Here is a 15,278-nt window from a genome sequence, read left to right as displayed (position 1 = left end):
TTCCGGCTGTTGATTAGGGCAATTAAGAGATAAATGAGCTCCTTGGTGCAGAGGAAACATGTGCACTGTCAAAGTGAGTCAGAGAAATTATTCCTTGCAGAAATATGAGTACCCTGGAGTCCTTGGATGCTTATCCTTCCCAGGGCTGCTCTAGCAGGACCCAGGGAGGTTGTTCCCCAGGCTCTTCAGTATGATGGGTATCAATATCAGCACAGTTACTGGGCCTTGATTGTGCCAAAGTTTTCCTCTCCAAACAGAGGCCTTTATTACTAGTGCTGAAAGCACACCTGCCTTTGGGAAGAAAATGGGTTTGGTTTAGCAGGTTATTGCTTAATGTGCAGTGGAAAACATGGTAAAATCATTGTAAGGTCAATGCTGAATGAAGTTTCAACCTGTAAGCAAGACAAGGTAAACATCAGGTGGTGGTGCAGAGCTAAGCATGAGTGGCTAATGCTCTTCTAACAAACCTTATATGAAAACTTTATGGGATAGCACCTGTGAGAAATAAGTTAACTCATGACTGTGATGGGCTAATGCTGGCGTGTGAATAAACAGCTCTGAGAAGTTGGCTGAAACTTAGCAGAAAGTTTCTAATCTCCAGAGCAGCACATTCTGGTAACAGGTTTCCAACAGGAAGAGTTAGGGCAAAAAGCACTTTCCCCTAAAATAGAGACTGGCCAGGTCACGAAAGGGAAGATATGGTGTGGCTGCCTGTTAGTAGGAGACTGTATCTGGTGACCCCAGAGGTGCTTGTCAGCCCCACAGGTAGGCGAAACCATGCAAGTACTAATTGGTCGTGTTGGGCAACTGGCAGATCTTTGTGGTCCAGCTCTTGGCTGACTGACGTGGTTGGTTGTGCTCATTCACGATCACCACATCTGGATTGAGGGAGGCAGGGTAGCCCGGCTCACCTGGCCATAGATACCTCCATGTGGGTGTGCATGCTGGAGCTGATCACTCTGCATCCCCAGTGCAAGCACTGGAGGGAAACTGCCAGCATCCAATGTGACTCATAGGTCTGGCGTCAGATGTTTATTTTAGGTGGGGATGAACTGCCCTTTGGAGCTGCCTGGTTTTCTCTGCTGATTATAAAGCAGAGGGTGACAGGCACAGGCTCACATACTTCGATTTTGTGTGCTGTCACAACAAAGGTGCTTTGCCCTACAGGACCTATAGAAAGGTGTTTGTTCTTGTTGTTGTTACACTCCTTAAACACTGGCAGATCACCTTTCTTTAATCTCTAAAAATGCCCAGAGGAAGCCTAAAACTAAAGGCTTCTCACATTTTCAGCAGCCAACAGAGGAACCTTTCTGAACACTTTTAAGGAAGAAATTAATGTCTCGGTGCCATCTTGTGGAATGACCTGTGTAAAAGGATAAGCAGTGGCAAGAGACACATCCAGTGATCCATGATGCCATCCTAGAAGCATGCTGGAGTTTTAGGGAATTTGGTGGTAATATTGGGGATTATGCTGCAAACATTATCACCAAACCAAAGATTTCTATTGCAAACTGGGATTTTTTTCACTGAGAAGACTGCAAGTTTATGGGAGCCTGATGTTCCCAGAAAATAGCTGTCCGTTTTTCAGCCCAAATTAGAATATGGAGATGCCTATAGTTAACGCTTGAATGCAGGAAACAAAGCCTTTCAGAGACACAGCAGCTTTCTTGTTTGCCTACAGGGGAGGTATCTACTTGGAAGGCTCCCTGAGATCTAGGAGTGAAAAACAAAGTTGTAGGTCCAGTTGTGGAGGATACTGACCCACTCTCACCTTGTTCATCTATGAAAGGCTGTGAGATCTCCAATACACGCTGATGCCAGGACCTCAGTTTTACATGTCAGCTGGAAATTACCATGTGCAGAAGAAACTTGAGACTCTTGTCACCACCCTGACCTGGTACTCCAGGACCCGTGTTCATGTACTCCACCAATAAATGTTTGCACGGCACAGAACGAAGTGACCTGGAAAGATTTATCGGCCACTTTTTCTGTGCCACAGCATGGCTCACAGACTTGTAGGACAAATAACACCCTTGCCAGCAGTATGATTATCATCCACTATGATTAGACAGTCCTCAGTATCAGAGAGAGACTAGTAAATTACTGCATACTTAGCCAGGTGTTCACTGAGGTCAATAGCTAAACTGTCACCGGAGAAGGCCTTACCCCAGTCCATAAAACCCTTCCCTGCCACAAGATAGACAAACTTTTATGGAGAAGAGAAGACGTCTTGGTTTCAGCTGGGATAGAGTTAATTTTCTGCTTAGTAGTTGATACAGTGTGTTTTGGATTTAATATCAGAATAACGTTGATAACACACTGATGGTTTAGTTGTTGCTAAGTAGTCCTTATCCTAAGTCAAGGACTTTTCAGTTCCCTGTGCTTTGCCAGCGAGGAGGGGCACGAGAGGCTGGGAGGGAGCACGGCCAGGAGAGCTGACCCCAACCAAAGGGCTATTCCATACCATAGAACGGCATGGCCATCAAGTCTGGTATATAAACGGTGAGGAGGTGGTGGGGAGGGGCAGATCACTGCTCAGGGACGGGCTGGGCGTCAGTCAGTGGGTGGTGAGCGATTGGGTTGTGCATCACTTGGTTTTCTTTGGTTTTACTCTTCTCTCTCTCTCTTTGTTATCTCCCTTTTCACTACTTTACTATTATTATTCATATTATTATTATTATTATTGTTGTGATTATTATTATTGTTGTTATTATTATTGTTGTTGTTGTTATTATTATTATTACATTTGACTTGACTTCAACTACTAAACCCATCTCATCCTATGGGTTTTGCCTTTTCCCAGTCCTCCTCCCTATCCCACCGGTGTGTGGTACTTAGTTGCTGGCTAGGGTTAAACCACAACAGAGGTTCTTCCATACAGCTGCTCGGTGTCCTGTGGGTGAACGAAAAGCTCAGGAACTTTTGCAATGCAGTAGTGCAGAGGGAGGTAACACCAGAGGCAGAATGAGCAGAGTGCTTTGATCCCATCAGGGCTGCTGCTAGTAACCTCTCCAGAGCTATGCACCGTGTCCTCTCCAGAGCTACACTGAGAAGCTGCAGCGGGTTGAGAGAAAGGCAAAGAAAACCAGCAAAGAACCAGATAAGGCTCACGGAAGAAGGTCTTGAGTGTTTAACTTTTTTGGTGATTAAGCAAAGTATTAAAAATTTTTCACAGTGGAGAGCTAAGAGCATCTGCCCAGCAGGGAGATAAGCAGAGGGAATCAGGAGATGGATGAGAAATCAGGACAGTCAGGGCTCTGCTCTGACAGCCAGATGAGATTGAAGGTCTCTGGGGACCATTGCCGAGACTGACCTCTCCATACGCCACATGAGAGGACAGACTGAGGGGTTGGCAGGGGGGCTCTCCACTACTGTGATGGAAGCTGCAGCACAGGTGCATTCAGTAAGAGCAAATATTCAACCTGAAGCAACACTCAAGGCATTGTGTTCTTCCCAGCTGCAGACAGCTGTGCACACCAGCTCCAGGCAGAGCATTCTCACTGCAGGCTGGGCATCCAAACAGTCCTGCAAAGCACAGGCAAATGGTCCTAATCCCACCTGTTAAAAACAAAAATGTCACCAAACCATCAACCAGTCAGTTACAATGCAGAGCAGAAACAAAATTCCTGTTTGGTTCCTATGAAAAAGGTTATGGAGAAAGACAGGCTTTAGGAGCACACCAAGGATATTTACAGCTCCCTCACTCCGGAGATAGGATGCTTCTGGGCAGAGGCACAGTGTTTGCAATGCCCTGGTAGCAGAAATATTGCATCCTTACCATACAGTTTTAAAGAGATAACACGTGTGTGTGGGAAGACTCTGAAGATAACTGCTACTTTATTAGCTTGTTCACCATTAACCAAATGAATGAAGGTGTCTGGGGGTGAAGGGAGGGTGCCAAGTTTCAAAGGGTAACTTAGCTCAGTGCAATGAAGTGTGCTGTCACAACAGGAGCTCCCGCGGCTGCAGACTGGAGCCGGAGAGCAAAATGCTGGAGAAGATTCAGAAGGCGCTCACGATTCGAAGTGGCACCATCAGGGAGCTGCTGGCAGAAGCACTGGGGATGTTCATCCTCATGGTAAGGAGAAGACTGGCCCAAACTTGCATGTCTGTGCGTGTGTGTGTGTGTGTGTGCGCACTCAGGGTCGGTGAGAGGGTAAGTGTTTGCAGCAGCAATTTGTAGTCGGTGGTTTCCTACCTCATTCTCAGGGTTGCTCAGCAGCTGGTTGCTACTGCTCACCCCTCTGCTCTGGTGGGGTGACAGCTTCCCATCGGGAAGATCATCTGTCAAAGACCTTCTGGAGGAAAAAAAGATGTGTGGAGGGTGGGAAGTGGGTGCTGTGAGAGGGTGAAACAGGTTGGGATGAGCCACTGTTTCAGTTCTCTTCTAGGAGGAAACTAAGGAAAAGTCTGGGAATGAAACCAAAGAGCAGTGTCTGGTTAGATGGGGCAACGCAACGCTTGTGCCAAACTCCCTGAAAGATCCCAGGCAGTGAACCGTGCTTTTCTTCCTGCTGTGCCAGAGGTGATGGTGTGGTTGGGGGGTTCTGCACAAGTTTGGGGAGCAGACTCTGACTGCTCTACCACTGACAGCCCCTGTGAAATGAGAACAGCATTCAGCCATCCTCCTCTTGGGATTGTCAGGGTAATGAACGTCTGTGAAACTCTCTGGAGCCACAACTCACCATTAGGAAATGTAATTAGCAGGTGTAAAGCATGCCAGGATTTCACTTCTGGTTTTCTTGTGCTGGCAAATGAATAGTGTTTATTTGAATCATAAAGAAACTCCATCCTTGCCTGAGGGATCTGTTTCATGCAGAAAATTGAAGTGGTGTTGAGCTCTCGGGCCACTTTTCAGGTGTTTGGGGAGAGGGCAAGGAAGGTTTTGCAGTCAGAATTGATCCCTGGTGGGGGTGAGGTGCCCAGCAGGACCAGAGCCTTCATGTATTGTACCAACATAGCAAAATGAGATCCTCCCTCTGAGAAGGTCTAATAGCTATCTGTGCCAATTTACTACACCTGAGCTTAGTCTGGGCTGAGACACTTTGGACTGGACAGAGGCTGGCACGGAACAGCTTGGGGTAACACAAATTACTTGTTCTTGGAGATTTGCACAGGAAGAAGATCAGATTTCTGTAAGCACGGGGACATTTTGACACAGCTGTCTGTACAGATAAAGGCGCTTATTTTCAAGGGCAATGACTGCATATGCAAAGGATGCTTGCCTTTTATCACATCTTACTGCACATCCAGCTCCTTGAAGTTCACTCCTACAACACAGGTGGTTTTGCATGCATTGGAAGTCAGAGCACAGACATCTGTGACTCCTCGGCAGGAGCTGAGCAAACCATTTCCCTTCTCCATCTCCTTTGGTTTTTGGTGGTGGAGGTTGTCAGGTGACAAAGAACAAGTTCAGGGGTGTCCTGCTAGGGCTGCCTCTGGGAAGCAGCGTGAGGAGGAGGCTTTTCCCTGCACTCTGACAGTGCAAGGCAGATTTTGTAGCTTGCAGCTCACGTTGGCTCTTCCCTCACTGATCCCCATGAGGGAATAGAATAGGAGAAGGGACACCGCACATGGACCACCATGAAGGGCTGGCAACAAACAGCATCCAGCATCCAAGCACAGCATCCAGCATCCAACTCTTCAGCAACCCCCTGCCCCTCAGTGCAACTGGGAATGTGCTGAATGCATCTCCAGGATGCCTGGATGGCTCTTATTTGGATGACAGCACTCAACCTACAGCCTCTCACTTTAATGGATGTGCAATGCTCATAAAGGAGAGAACCAGGCAGCAGGAGCAAATAGCACAAGGAGTAGGGCGGTAGGAAAAAAAAAGAGGATATTTTGGGACTGTGAGAATAGAAGACAAGACCAGAGGTTTGGCTCTATGCTGAAAAATAGATTCTGTGGCTTGTCCTGTGTTTTTTTCAGGATACTGGTGTTCAGCTGCCACAGTCATGTCTTCTGCGCAGCACCCCTCCCTCTGCACCTGTGTGCTGTGCTACAAAACCTCTGCCTTATGCATTTGGCTTCTCTTGGATGTGGCTTTGGAAAAGTCAGAGATGAATAGGCAGAGTTTTTGCAAGGGTTTTGCAGACGCTGGGGGACATCCTAAACACTGGTTTTTGGGGCTTTTGCTGAGGCAGACTGATAAGGGCTCACAGCATAGAGGCTGTAGCTCTGTGCAGAGCACAGAGTGTGGTCTGTGTGTATGAGATATACACACAGGTACATCTTGGAGGTACATGTTACCCTGGATAAACATCAGTGCACTCCAAGGAATAGGATACACTCTCCGACCCCTAAGTTGTTTGTGAGACAGAAACCTCAAGAGAAGCTTTGTCCTTCTCCAGATTTCCATATAAGAGCTGTGCAAAGAACTGATTTTTCCACTCTCTGACCACATTAAAACAGTGAAACAGAATTTACTTCCAGGTCAGAGCAATTTCTTGAATACATCTTTTCCTGCTGGAGAGTGTTTACTTTTAGTTTTAGTTTTTTCCCAGTTCCCCTTTAGTTACTAAAAAAATACTGAAACTTTGGCAGTTTTCAGACTGAAAGTACATGTGTTGAAAGGAAAAGTCAAACCAGAATTTCCTTCCTTGTTTTTCACTGGAATAAGTCACCAAAATTAGAGTTAAGTTTGGCAAATAGCTGTGTTCTACCCAAATTACATTTTTAGTCAATAAATTGCACACTAGGAAAAGTAAGACGACAAGAATTTGCCTACCATCCTTCCATCCATCTTGGGCACTGTCTCCGAGCAGTCTGCGGTGATGCTCCCCTGGCTCATGACCCTGGTTTTAGGCACAGATGCCCTTTCCGTAGTTGTGTGAGTGATCCCTCCTGAGCCTCGAATCTCGATGTGCGCATTTGGGGTTTGTCTCCCTTGACCCAACCATGACTAGAGTGCCTGGTTTGGTGTGACGGGCTCCAATGAGGAATAACCCAGGTACCACTTCAATTTTTGCAGGGGACTTGCTCTTTCTTCATCACCAGACCAGGGGCACCTTAGAGTCTTCCTGTCTTTGGGAGTTTATTAGTATTGCAGAAAAAGAAGTGAAGAAGCTCAGTCCACCACAGCAATAACACTGCTTTTAAGACTCCTTTCTCTCTTTCTTTTTGCTTGCATTAGGTCCTTGGCTTGTCTTCTGCAGCACAAGTGGTGTTAGGAAGAGGAAACTTTGGGCAGTATCTGAGCATCAATTTGGGATTTGGCATTGGTGTTACCTTGGGCATCCACGCAGCTGGAGGAATCTCTGGTGAGCAGGACACTCGAGCATGGGATATCTCTATGTCCCGTAAAGGCCACATGCATCGTGGGCAGCAGGAGTGGGCTGTGGAGGGGTGGGTGATGGCATGGCAAGGCAGAGCAGCGACCTCACCAGAAAAAAAGGCAGTCCTTGGGTCCCCAAGCAAGAATAGCAGAGCAGGTCTGGTGACCATAACCAGGGTCAGCCTTGTGACCCAGTAATCACAGCCAAGTCCGCAGGGGGGAGGCAGGTCTGAAATCAAGCCAAGGAGTTGTGATGGTGCAGCAAGGTCAGGAGAAGCAGGGGGCAAGGCAGGCACAGCGTACCTACAGCATGCTGACCCCAAACGCATGTCCTGAGCTGAGACAAGGGCAAGCAGGACATGGAGAGTGGTGGAGGTTTGGCCATCCCCTCCTGTTGAGGTCAGTGGAGCCAGGTTTCAGAAGTGTCCCCATTTGGCACTTGGGAAATGCCATCATGGCTGAAGGAGACCAGGAGCTCTGAAAACATGCTGCCAATACAATCCATATGGAAGTAAATAATTTATTGCAAAGGAGAGCTTACTGCTGATGTTGCAACAAGGAATGGTATGCAAATTTACTCCTTATCATCCACACCCATGCAGACACACCCCACACAAACTCAGGAGGTGGTGTTCCAGGGCCATGCAGTGGTATCTCTCATATGACAGAGCATTACCTTTGCCTTGTGCAATTTCTGCATTCATTAGTACCAAGAGAAGAGATTAAGGGCACTAGTGGACAGAAAATTAAAGTAAGTCCTTGCTCTTGAACTGTTGGAGCAGAGAGATGAAGGCTAGAGCTGGCTTGGAAAAGAAAAATTTTCCATGTGAGCAGTCAGCTCTTGGTCTCCCTGTCCTTTCGGAGCTGGTGGAGACATCTTGGGGAAAGTGGGCTGAGGAAAGTAGGTCCCTGCAGTCCCAGGTGATGTTTGAGATGGAGCTGACCTGCTGAGGGCTGGGAGGTGGGAGAAGAGGTCTCAGTTCAGCCAGTAACAGTCTGGTTCTGGAGGCAGCTTCAGGGCTTCCTGGCATGGTATTTTGGCTTTATTTGTGTCACAAGATGCTTTTTGTGATCTGTGAAATGGCTGGTTATACCTGCAAAGGATCAGAGGATCAAAGAAAAAGAGATCTCCCTCCCATTTCAGTTGAGGTTATGGCACTGTAGCAGGCATTTCATGCACTTTCACTTCACTCTGTCCTGTACTTTGATGAGATGGTATGTGTCTGCATCTTACCCCTTTCTGAGTCTGGAATAGGAGATGGTCACTAAGGTTGAAATATTTATTAATCCCAAAAGTTTACATTAACTAGGCAGGAAAAGCAAATATTCTCTTTGGACTCATGTGGAGATGAGGCCTGGAGAACAAATGTGGTTTGCACCGAGGGCAACACACCTGAATCCACTCAGTCTTTCTCCAAAAACACCACTGTGATACTAACCTCCTCCATAGAAAGTGTCCACTCAAAACAGGGAAAACTGGTCTTGCACTGTGTGAAACCCACATCCTGAAAGATGTGAAGAAATGCAGTCCAAGGTTACAAACTCTGCAAGAGAAGCACAGAGTCTGCTCCACACTAGTGGAAGCCACCACGGTGTGGGCAGGATTGACCACCCTGGTAACCCCTTCTCAATGCAGTGACATCTAAGAGCTAATCTGAGCCCCTGCCGACAGCCCTGTGTAGGATTTGCTTTGCAGACATGAAGACATGGGGCATCAGTGGTTGATTTTGCAGTTTGTTTCCCCAAGTGTCTGGTGCCTTGCCTGCCAGATGTGCTAAGGGCCTGCAGCTCCCATCAGCTGGGGTGCTCAGCTCTGCCAGGATGTTACCCTCCTTGTCTATCAGATGATTTCAGAAGGCCTTGTGATTGTTTGGGATAAGATTTGTCTTATCTACATGTAGCCATATAAAAGGCGGTGATGAGCCTAAGTTCTGGGCTCCCTTTAAGCTGAACAGAGAGCCCACACAGAGGGAAACTCATGCTGTGCCAAGAGAGGTATCTCTGTCAGGTGAGATGACCCACTCTCTGGAGGCAGCCTGTGGTCTACAGAATTTTTAGAGGACTAAAGCTAGGAGTTCTCTGCCCTGTATCATTCAGTTGCCCAGGCAAAACGGGTCAGTTTTGAGTCTGTGCAGGAGAGAGACCCTGACCTGAGAAAGTCTTGGTGTTCTGGAGAAGGGTCTGGGTGATTACTGTGGGGTGTGGGGCATGCTCCAAAACAAAACAGCTGCATCAGGGTTGAGGACACTCTCTTTTGCTGTGATTTTGCAGGAGCTCATCTGAATGCTGCCATCACACTTACACACTGCATTTTAGGAAACCTCCCCTGGAGAAAGCTCCCAGCTTATCTGATCGGCCAGTTCCTGGGCTCCTTTACGGCAGCAGCCACCGTCTTTGGCCTCTACTACGGTATGGTTGTGTCTTTTATCACAGGGGTTGCTGTGGGTACCATTTCAGTCTTAACTCACAGTTCATCAAAAATATTTCCTTTTACAGTACCCAGCATGATGTCTGGGTGAGGAGGGCGAGCTCCTGGCTTGTGGGACAGACCTTCATAGGTCAAGGCCAGAGCAGGGCCCAGATATCTCTGGGAAGGATGTGTAGTTCCTGGAGAACACAATTCCTTTTGCTCAGGGCGTTCCCACTGTGAAAACCTGTCCTCAACTCAAGGCCAGTAGCTGCATTTTGTCAGCATTTTGTTTCCAGGGTCTGCAAGGGCTTGAGTTAGATAGACTACCATGTATTAGGTACAACTGGAGCTCTGGGGGACTATGCTGGTGTGTGGAAAACAGGACAGCAGTCTTCTGTGGTTACGGGTTGTGAGCAGAGAACCCACCGCCCATTGCCTCCAGCATGTCTTAGTCTCCAAGGGCAGAGGGATGGAGGCCTCCAGAGCATCCAGCCCGCCCCAGGCTCCTGAAGCAGGGACAGGGAGCTGGCAGGCTTGAGGAAGCAACTGCAGACCAAAGTCTGTGGGTAACAGGTATCAGTGAGATCATGCCCTGTGAGGGGTGAGTCACCTCCATCATATATCCCATTGCCTCTCTTCCCCTTGGTGTCCGTGCTCGCTGCAACGGCTGGACTTGCGTACGTGCCATGTGGGATGAACTCTGTGCTACCTCCCATAATTTCCATTTCTCCTAGATGCTCTGTATGACTACACCAAGGGGAACTTTACAGTGACAGGACCAGTTGCCACGGCGTCGATTTTCTCCACTTACCCCGCTCCCTATCTGTCCTTGCTGGGGGGCTTCTTCACAGAGGTCAGTGGGGTCTGCTGTGGTGTGCTAGGAGAAGGTGGGTGGTCACAGGTGCTACTGCAGGTCTGCTACAGGGGACTCACAGTGCAATGTGTGCAGATAGAATCACAACCCCTACTCCAAGGAGCCCACTATCCAGGCAGGTGCCTGACAGGTAGGATCCAAGGCACCTTGGTGGCTAAGCAAGCCTCAAAGGTAATGCCTATGGGCTGCTCTGCAGCTTGGTCCAAGTGCCCTCCAAACACCTTCCCTGCATGCAGCCCAAGCAATGGGAAGTGAGAAGCTGAGGTACATCAGGAACCATTTCCTTTGGGGTCTGGGCAGTTCCCTGAACTGTTCTTCGCCTTTTTGGATCCTACACATGTTCCATGCTTCCAGGCAGCTCTGCTGGCTGCCCCTCACTGGCACAGAGGGCCCAGGACTGTCTTCACGTGAACACAGCCTGTCTGGATTGAACCTCTAGGGTCTGAACAGCCCAATTTAGACTGCGTACAGTTGATCCCCAGCATACAACACAATGTCCAGATGCCCAGAAATAGGAAAGAGATGCTTCAGGGGACATGGAGCACTGGGACACCGGAGCAGGAAGATTCGCTTCCAATTGAAATCTGATGAAGCCTGTGCTTTTGCCTCTGAGCTGACAAAACTCTTCTCTGGGCATGATGAGGAGGATGGCGAGGGCTGGAAAGCCTACAGGTGGGGACCTGATCACTCAGCCTCCTGTGAGGCATGCACTGTCCTTGCTGCATAAGAAAGCAAATGACAGTGACAATGCATTGCCAAGAGCTGCAGAGTTTCTGCTTTTGCTGGCATCTCTGCAAGCAGTCCAAGGCTCTCCAGCTGCATTTTCTGAAGCAGAAAGAGACAGGAGTCATCGCCTCTATTCAAACTGAAGTTCCTGACCTCTTGGACATTGCAGATCTCCAAATACCAGCTATGTGTTGTCACAGACAGGAGATTCAGTTTCCACATAAGAACCTGGTATCTCCTTTTAGTCCTGAAAGGGCTAATGCAACAGGCTATGTAAAACATCACTCCCTCTAGGGAGGATCAGATTTGTCTCGTTAGTGGTCTGTTATGGCCCTGCCTCTGTTAGACGAAATGTACTTAAAATAGCCCATGTCCCTAATTTGAAAGGTGGAGTGAGAGCAGTTCATAGTGCTGAGAAGTTCATATCAGTCCTAGAGTGTTTTTGGTGATGAAGTGGGGATGTTTTGCTAGGAAATGAGTCAAGAATTTTCTTCAGTCCACCTCTGAGGAGGGAGTAACATTGAGGTCCTTCCTGCCTTGATCAGATCATGAATCCCATCTGCTCTTCCATTCTGGGGAGTCTCTTCCTGTCTGCTGAGCAGGATCCGTCTGCCCCATTCTCTCTCCTGACCTGTTCTCCCTTTCCTGTTCCTGCAGTTTACGGCAACAGTGATGCTGGTCCTGGGCATTCTAATCATCCACGATGAGAAAAACAACGGAGCCCTGAAAGGCACACAGGCCCTGCTCACGGGTATCCTGGTCCTGGGCATTGGCCTGGGGATGGGGATGAACACAGGCTATGCCATAAACCCCTCCCGGGACCTGCCCCCCAGGGTCTTCACGGCAATCGCTGGCTGGGGGATGGAGGTCTTCACGTGAGTGACCCATTTTGCTTTTACACTGCTCAGATTGCAAGGACAGGAGATAAGCCCAAGATAAAATGATCATGAAGCCTTTTTCTTTGGACCAAGTGACAGTATTGCTGCAGAATGTGTTCTCTATTTTCAAAGAGCAAGGCTTATGCATAGAGGATCCCCATGCTTTATGTGCACAAAATTTGGGATACACTAATTCTCCAGCATGGGATTCCTCTTGACATTCAGATACACCAATTTGGGCACCAAACTGGCTACCTGTTAGCTGGAGATCTAGCTGGTTATTGCAGTGGCTGGAGAGTCAGAGAGCGATTCGTCTCACCTGAAAGCAGGTACTTACAGTTCAATTGCTGAACAGGTCTCCTAAATTTAGATGTCTGAATCTGGAGATGAAACCCTGCCTTCCCCTATTTAGTAAGATGGTGCCGTGCTATGACTTTTGCATTGTGCAGGCATTAGCAGAGTCTCCTGTCCCGGCTGCCCATTTTTATTAAATTTCCAGAAAATATCTTTGAGAGCTTGGTAGAGGAGGTGCAGATGTTATTGCAAATGTGAAGAGAAAAGGGGTGTGTGTGTGTTTGTGTGTGTGTCTGTCTGACAGTCACACTCATCAGGATCACACTGTCAGAGAACAAGAAACCTGCAGACAGTGCCGAGTCACTTTCCCAGGCCGACAGGGAAAAGGATCCTCCCTCCAACAATTATGCTGATAGATAAAGAACTTGTCTAAGCCAGTTGTAGGGCCCAGTATGTGAAGCAGGACTAGACACCTCACACAGCTCACCCCTGCCCCAGCAGACTCAGCTCACCTCACCCTGTGCCATGTGATGGCAGGGCGGCGGTTTGTCTGCCTCACTGGCCGCCTCTTCTGTGTTTCGTTTTAGGGCTGGACATCACTGGTGGTGGGTCCCACTCACAGCTCCGACTCTGGGAAGTCTTGCTGCTGTTTTAATCCACAAACTCTTCATTGATTTTCACAACCAACCTGTCCCAGAAAGTGGAAATGAGAAAGGACGGACAGTGGTAGAGACTTCTACGCTGTGACGGCCACATGCTCCGAGGAAAGGGCCTGACAGCAAAGCCTATGTTGATGTATGGACTGACAGCCAAAGGGGAACCAAGTGGATAAGGGGATGTGCAATGGTGTTGCCGGACCACACTGTTTCTCTGCCCTGCAGGTGGAGAAATGGGTGACTAGTCTTCAATAAACCTACTCTGCTTAACCAGACAAACTGGGTCTCTGAGACTCTGGGCAGACCCAGGTAGGGCTAGACCTGTTTGTGACCCAATGAAATTATTCAATCTCCCTGTGTAAAAATCTATCCCCCCAAAAAAATCTGAAGAAAAGCAAAGCAGAGCTGCGAGACTCCAGACAAATGTATGTTCATAGAAATCAAAATTCAGGATCCAACAGTGGCCGAAACAACTTAATTAATTAAAGAAATTTTGAATATCCTTTGGTAAGAGGCAGATGCTACACTGATGGATCAGGAGGTCTAGGCTTGCTTCCATTTGCTCACCGGTCACCCTAACAAACACCTAGTTTGGCAGAGCACAGAGAAGAGAACAACGACAGTCTGAAGTAGAAATCTGAACCTGATTATTTTTTTTTCCATGCTTGGTTTTGGTTTTTGATCTGAACATTCAGGAAGCACTAGAAAATTACTAAACTAAACTACAAGGTCTCCTGAATCCTGGCACAGCTCTGCTGGAACATGTTGGCATCTTGGAACCTATGTGTTACTGACAGGCTAGACTTTAACTACCTCTAGGCGAAAGGATTCAGACAACTTCTGTGGCAGCATCCCCAAAAGCTCCAACAAAAAAAAAAAACAAACTCTTTTCTCCACTCTGAATGCAGGAGAAATGTGGGAAGAAGCTGCCCTGCTCCTGCAGGAATTCTGTCATATCTATCTGAATGAGGAAATGGGCCTGCAACAGCTTTACAAGTTTGAAGTATCATCAGATTAAAAGTAAAACAGTATCAGAAGCTGTCTGTTCCCAGGGGGGTGGTAACAGTCTTAACTTCTCTGGAAAGTGCTTAAAGAAGTATGCTACGTATGTCAAGCACGAGACTGCAGTCTTCGGGCTAGGCACCATGAACACACAACACAAGGATCTCCGAGAGTAGTAAGTGACAGAACATCACTACTGCACAGAATTCCAGAAAATGGTATTTACTGCCTTTAATGACCATTCACATTTCACTATTAAAAGGACTACTAACGTATTATTGCGGCATGGGGTGGGGTGGTAGGTACTGACATCTCTGCTTCCTCATGAGAACTTATCTAAGTAGAGCAGCTACAGCAGATCTTCACCCAGCACAAGATGCGCATCGGCTTAAGAGGGCTGAAGATCATTAGAGGATTTCCTCTCATTTGGGGGTGGCAGAGGACAGCTGCCAGGCAATGCAGCAACTGCACTTGAGCGTGGGTCCTGGGCAGTGCTGGAAGCCAGCAAAGCATGCCACAGCTGGGGCTGATGGATGCAGAGATTTTGAACAGTGAGCACAGGACAGAAATGGAACAGCTGCCACACAGCTGAGTCTTTTGGTCTATGTGAACTAAACTGGGAACTTCAGAGTAGCTCAAGACAGGATTAGCAAAATGACACTGCCACCCATCCCTTCTCAGTGAGAGATTACCCACTGCCTTAAAAAAAACCTCAAACAATTCAGCCTGGACTCTGCTCTTACCATGAGCACATCCTTGTGCATGTGCTCCCCAAAACAAATATCCAATTACTCTGGAGGAAAAATATTCAAATCTTTAATAAAATACTATTAAGCATTTACAGGTTGGCTTCGTCTTTCTGAAGGCCATACAAATACTCGTGAAAGCCTCACAACATCCCTGTGAGGTAGGTTTGTCTTATGTAATTATGTGACTGTTTCATAAATAAAAGATGATGTTGTTTAAGTAATCAATGCTTATTTGAAGATGGTGACTTTTATTTCCCTGCTTAGGTACAAAATATGTTGGTTACCATGTGTTTCCAGCACATCTAAGAAGACAGAATGGCATAGAAAAGTAATGGAAACAATCAGTAGTAATTGAAAACCAGCAGTGAATGAGTTACAGTGCAGTTGTAACCTGAAAAGTTACAGTTCAGAAA

General features: G+C 47.5%; 1 protein-coding gene across 1 annotated transcript; it reads left to right on the top strand.

Annotated features, from left to right (window-relative positions):
• Positions 1–379: 379 nt before the first annotated feature.
• LOC104155947 (aquaporin-7-like) lies at positions 380–13,205 on the top strand. The gene is made up of 7 exons (XM_009699940.1): positions 380–408; positions 3,970–4,078; positions 7,136–7,262; positions 9,548–9,685; positions 10,421–10,539; positions 11,944–12,161; positions 13,046–13,205. The coding sequence occupies exons 1-7, from the start codon at positions 380–382 to the stop codon at positions 13,203–13,205; spliced, it is 900 nt and encodes a 299-aa protein (XP_009698242.1).
• Positions 13,206–15,278: the final 2,073 nt, after the last annotated feature.

The sequence above is a fragment of the Cariama cristata genome, unplaced genomic scaffold, assembly GCF_000690535.1.
Source record: "Cariama cristata isolate BGI_N322 unplaced genomic scaffold, ASM69053v1 scaffold10265, whole genome shotgun sequence".
Taxonomy (NCBI): domain Eukaryota; kingdom Metazoa; phylum Chordata; class Aves; order Cariamiformes; family Cariamidae; genus Cariama; species Cariama cristata.
The sequence above is the reverse complement of the archived record's forward strand: the minus strand, read 5'-3'. Positions and strand labels throughout refer to the sequence as shown.